The sequence below is a fragment of the Coffea eugenioides genome, chromosome 6, assembly GCF_003713205.1.
Source record: "Coffea eugenioides isolate CCC68of chromosome 6, Ceug_1.0, whole genome shotgun sequence".
NCBI lineage: Eukaryota > Viridiplantae > Streptophyta > Magnoliopsida > Gentianales > Rubiaceae > Coffea > Coffea eugenioides.
The window spans coordinates 4,903,284-4,905,893 of record NC_040040.1 but is presented as its reverse complement, the minus strand read 5'-3'; the positions used below and the strand labels follow the sequence as shown (position 1 = coordinate 4,905,893).

Sequence of the window (2,610 nt, the reverse complement as noted above, 5' to 3'; positions counted from 1 at the left end):
TGAAAGAGATTTTAGAAACAAATATCCACGTCCCAATAAACTGGAACTGGATTCGCCGCCATACTCATCACGGCACAGCCACCAGTTCAAGCTTTTGAAAGAAGGGCAACCAAAACCTTGAGAAAGTAAGAGAGTCAACAGAAGAAAATGCGAACATTATTTCTTCCCTGCACACTACACTCTATTAACACTTGACATGAGACGAGAGACGAGTTGAAATGGTACGCAAAAAGGAAAAAGAAACGAAAGTGGAGAAGAATGCAAAGTAGAGACCTGTTTTACAATTTTAGTCACAAACCTGTTCACTGGGGTGGGTATATATCCCTGTCCTACAATCAGAAAGGTCCATCAAGAACTACAGACGACGAAAGCAGAAAATACAACCAAACTCCAAGCAACCGTGCATAAACAGAAATGTCTTCCTTAGAATACATCACACAAACCTATATTAACTAGTTCTTGACCTTGGGCTATCTTAACGTATTGTTTCTATGCTCTTGCTCAATTCTTCCAACTTCTTCATCCTCAACTTTTCACTCTCGCCGACCAGCTGCAGTAAAATAAACCCAATTCGACATAAGAAGACAAATAAACCGCTAAGGCTACCATTCAAGCATAAATTAAAAAGCACACAAATTATCGGCCAGAGTATTACATTGCTCACCTCCATCAATCGGCTAATCAGCTGTACTTTTTCCTTGTTCTTCTCATTGAAAGCCTCCAGAGCTTCTTTGTATTCCTTCTCCTGAGAAACAGATGATGAAGTTAACCCTTTATTTCTTGAAATGCAAGATAAAGGCTCCACGTAACATCATAAGAATGCCCAAATTTTTGAAGGCACTAGTGACATGTTTCACCTTCTTCTGGCAAGTCTGGCCCAGTGGTTTTAAATCTTTGTTGACAGCATCAATCTTCTTCCTAACTACGGAAACTTCCTTCTTCATTGGATCTGCTAGCGCTTCTAGTTCCTGGTAATTGATTCATGTTTCATTCAAGGTAAGTGTTGAGAACAGCCCAGAAGTAATTACTTCAGATACCACGAAAAATAGGCGGATAGTAGTGATAAATCGATGGCACAAGTTATTAACTTGAGATGCCTAAAAAGAACACCCTGAAACTTTGTTGCAAGATCCCAGCACTTAATTGACCAGAAGCAAGTCACACTTTTCAAAATCCGCAAATCAGAAGGAACGGCTTGTCTACGTAATTGATGAATTGATTGTTGTAATACCAATTATAGACAGGAATACGATGTGAGACACTCAGACCAGACCCTACTGTTAGCAAAAACAGAAAAACCCCCAAAATTAAAGAGGCAGACTTCATGTAATTTTACATTTTCTAGGCAGATATACTCTTTCCCCTTGGCAGACTACAGAAAACCACCTCAATTAGTCGGGTCTTGTGAAAAAATTTCACCTCAATTCTCTAGGCGCCTGAAACCCATGCCCAAAACAAATAATTTATGCCAGAAATTATCCGCCTTCATACTAGGGTAAAACCATAAAATTTAATTCTACACAATATAAAAGGTGCTTGCCTTTGCCGTAAATAAAGTTCACAGGAATAACAGTAAAAACACAAATTAATTCAACAGAGACAGACTAATCACGAAGAATTTCAGTTTATACTTGAGGCGGTGAGGAAATAACCAATACGCCCCAATTCTGTAATTCTTTTCGTCAAATTTAAGGTTTTTTTTTTGGGGGAGGGGAAGGGGGGCGGAGACAAATTAAAATCATGCATGCAGTCTTCTTTAACAGAAAAATTACTAGATCAGTACAAAATCTTGAATTAAAAAAGAAAAAAGAAAGGATGAGCACCTCACGGATAGTGGCCAAGCGCTTGGTCTCTTCTTCAATACGGCCAAGCTGGGCTTGAACCTTCTCCTTGACCTCAAGCTTCTTCTTCTCAATCTCCTCCTCCTTAGCCCTGAAAGTAGAGAGAGCAGACTTTGACATCTCCTCATCTTCTCTGCTCAAGGTCCCATTAAAGCTTAGGCTCCCAGAAATTTGACCAGACTGCATCAGCGTTTGCAGCTGCTCAGATCCCTGCCTCTGAGTTTGAGTCATTCTTCCTCCAAGACAGCAGCCGCTAAAGAAGAAACAAACCCTTCTTCTTCCCTCAATTCTTCCTCTTAGTAGTATTATCTTCTCTGCTATTCTTCTTCGTCTTTTTTCCCTTTCCTTTCCTTTCTTCCTTTCCTCTCTTTTGCTTTTGCTTTTCTACACCGGGGGGGCGGGGGGGTTGTGGTGTGTGGAGAGTGGGGGGTAAAAGGGGGGGCCGGGGCCTGTGGGTTTGTTTTATCTTTTCTTTCTTTCCTGTTTGCAAGTGCTTATGAACAAGTCAGGCTGGCTGGCTGGCTGGCCTTGGCGTTTAAAGTTGTCAAGCCAGCTTAGCTTTCCTTTCTTTATTTATACCCCGCCCCCCCCCCTCCCCAAAGTACTAGTCTAAAATATTTTTTACTAAATAAATAATTTGTTTTTTTCTTTTTTCATAATAAAGCTTATATAAATTACGAAAGTTGTAATGTCATATTGTCATTTGCTAAAGCACAAAAGTGAAATGACCCAACCACCAAGTCTCAACTGCCCAGAAATGTGTCTATGC

At 40.3% G+C, this 2,610-nt stretch overlaps 1 protein-coding gene across 2 annotated transcripts; it reads right to left on the bottom strand.

The window, feature by feature from the left end:
* Positions 1–228: 228 nt before the first annotated feature.
* Positions 229–2,240, bottom strand: LOC113775061. 2 transcript variants are annotated; one of them, XM_027319790.1, is made up of 4 exons: positions 1,824–2,240; positions 858–968; positions 656–745; positions 229–550 (listed from the first exon to the last, which is right to left on the bottom strand). In XM_027319790.1, exons 1-4 carry the CDS (start codon positions 2,070–2,072, stop codon positions 476–478), a joined length of 525 nt encoding a protein of 174 aa, XP_027175591.1. In that variant the 5' UTR covers positions 2,073–2,240; the 3' UTR covers positions 229–475. The 2 variants fall into 2 exon arrangements, with proteins under 2 accessions (XP_027175591.1, XP_027175592.1); XM_027319791.1 differs by having other exon boundaries at positions 665–745; positions 1,824–2,237.
* Between the last annotated feature and the right edge of the window lie 370 nt (positions 2,241–2,610).

Coding starts and splice junctions, on each gene's coding strand:
- LOC113775061 (XM_027319790.1), bottom strand. CDS start 2,072: ATGACTCAAACTCAGAGGCAGGGATCTGAGCAGCTGCAAACGCTGATG. Junction 969..1,823: donor GCTTGGCCACTATCCGTGAG/GTGCTCATCCTT, acceptor ATCAATTACCAG/GAACTAGAAGCGCTAGCAGA. Junction 551..655: donor GATTGATGGAGGTGAGCAAT/GTAATACTCTGG, acceptor ATTTTACTGCAG/CTGGTCGGCGAGAGTGAAAA.